Source organism: Orycteropus afer, unplaced genomic scaffold (assembly GCF_000298275.1).
Source record: "Orycteropus afer afer isolate SDZICR_OR568_19922 unplaced genomic scaffold, OryAfe1.0 scaffold00199, whole genome shotgun sequence".
NCBI lineage: Eukaryota > Metazoa > Chordata > Mammalia > Tubulidentata > Orycteropodidae > Orycteropus > Orycteropus afer.
This window is the reverse complement of record NW_006921786.1, coordinates 257,708-259,163: the sequence shown is the minus strand read 5'-3', so window position 1 is coordinate 259,163 and position 1,456 is coordinate 257,708. Positions and strand designations below refer to the sequence as shown.

General features: G+C 43.4%; 1 protein-coding gene across 1 annotated transcript in view; it reads right to left on the bottom strand.

Moving 5' to 3' along the window:
• The window catches only part of GLP2R (glucagon like peptide 2 receptor), a 119,231-nt gene that overhangs the window by 41,736 nt on the left and 76,039 nt on the right, over positions 1–1,456 (bottom strand). The window contains exon 11 of the mRNA XM_007948028.1: positions 589–727. Coding sequence (XP_007946219.1) covers positions 589–727 — 139 coding nt within the window. The remainder of the gene's footprint in view (positions 1–588; positions 728–1,456) is intronic.

Here is a 1,456-nt window from a genome sequence, read left to right as displayed (position 1 = left end):
GATTGCCCAACCTTCCTTCCGAGGAGTGGCTGGTGGGTTTGAACCGCCAGCCTTCTGGTTAGCAGTCAAGTGCTTTAGCCACTATGCTACCAGAGAATAGGCACTTAATAAAAGGCTTCAGGCTGACATTCACAGTTAATATGATCATGAGTCACACCAACTCTTAAGCCCAGGACACTGACTGCTTTTCCCTTCTTAGTCACTGAGTCATGCTGGTAGGATCAAGGTAACATTTCCATCTATAGGAGCTCTGGTGGCATAGTGCCTAAGGCATGTGACTGCTAATCAGAAGGCTGACACTTCAAACCCACCAGCCACTCCTTGCAAGGAAGGTTGGGCAATCGACTTCTGTAGTGATACTGCCTTGGAAACCCAAGGAGGGGTCGCTATGAGTCACTGGGTCATGCTGGTAGGATCAAGGTAACATTTCCATCTATACACTCCTCTAATGCCAAGGGCTTTCTCTGATGAAGCCTGCTGATGCTAGAAGTTGATTTGCATCCATGGACTCTCTCAATTCCAAGGCTAGACCACATGCATTTTTGTTTGCTCCAAAACCAAGACATGATGATTCAGATGCCCACTTACATGGAAGGAGCTTAGTGCCAACTGAATGAAGAGTCGTATCAGTTTTGAAAATCCTTGAAGTTGCTCATCAGTGATGAAAGAGAAGAGGATCTCCTGAACACCCAATAAAGGAATGAGGACCAGTGTTGATTTTGCCAATCTGTAAATGACAACCAAATAACTGTTATGAGGACCACCTTGTGAATAGGCAATATTTTCTGCTCCATTGTACATGCCATTATTGTAGATCTTATCTTATTGGTGAAAAGTTAATTTTTCAGTTTGTCTCTTGACTACACATTTAATAACTTAAGGACCAAGGTAATCTTGTTTACTGTTGAATACCTACATCCAACTCATAGTAGATGTTCACAAAACATTAATTGAATGAATGAATGAATTCCTCCTTATAAGCTACTGCTGTTGAGTTGATTCTGACTCATAGCAACTCTACAAGCAGTGTAGAACTGCCCCATAGGGTTTCTAAAGCTGTAAATGTTTACAGAGGCTGATCTTTCCTACAGAGCAGCTGGCGAGTTTGAACCACTGACCTTTGGGTTAGCATCCAAGTGCTTTAACAATCATACCACCAGGAGTCCTCTTCTCCCATGAAGATAATGATATACCTAGGGCCGACTCGATGGCAAACAACAACAACATAGATCTTAAGGAGTCACTGGGTAGTGGTCAATGCATGCAGCTACTAACCAAAAGGTTGGAGGTTCAGGTTCATGCAGAGGAGCCTCAGGAGAAAGGCTTGTCAATCTACATCTAAAAAATCAGCCACTGGAGAGGCGGGGCAAGATGGCGGACTAGGCAGAAGGATTGCACAGACCCTCTTCAACAAAGAAAAGGGAAACCAATTAACACAGACACAGAAGATAATCTT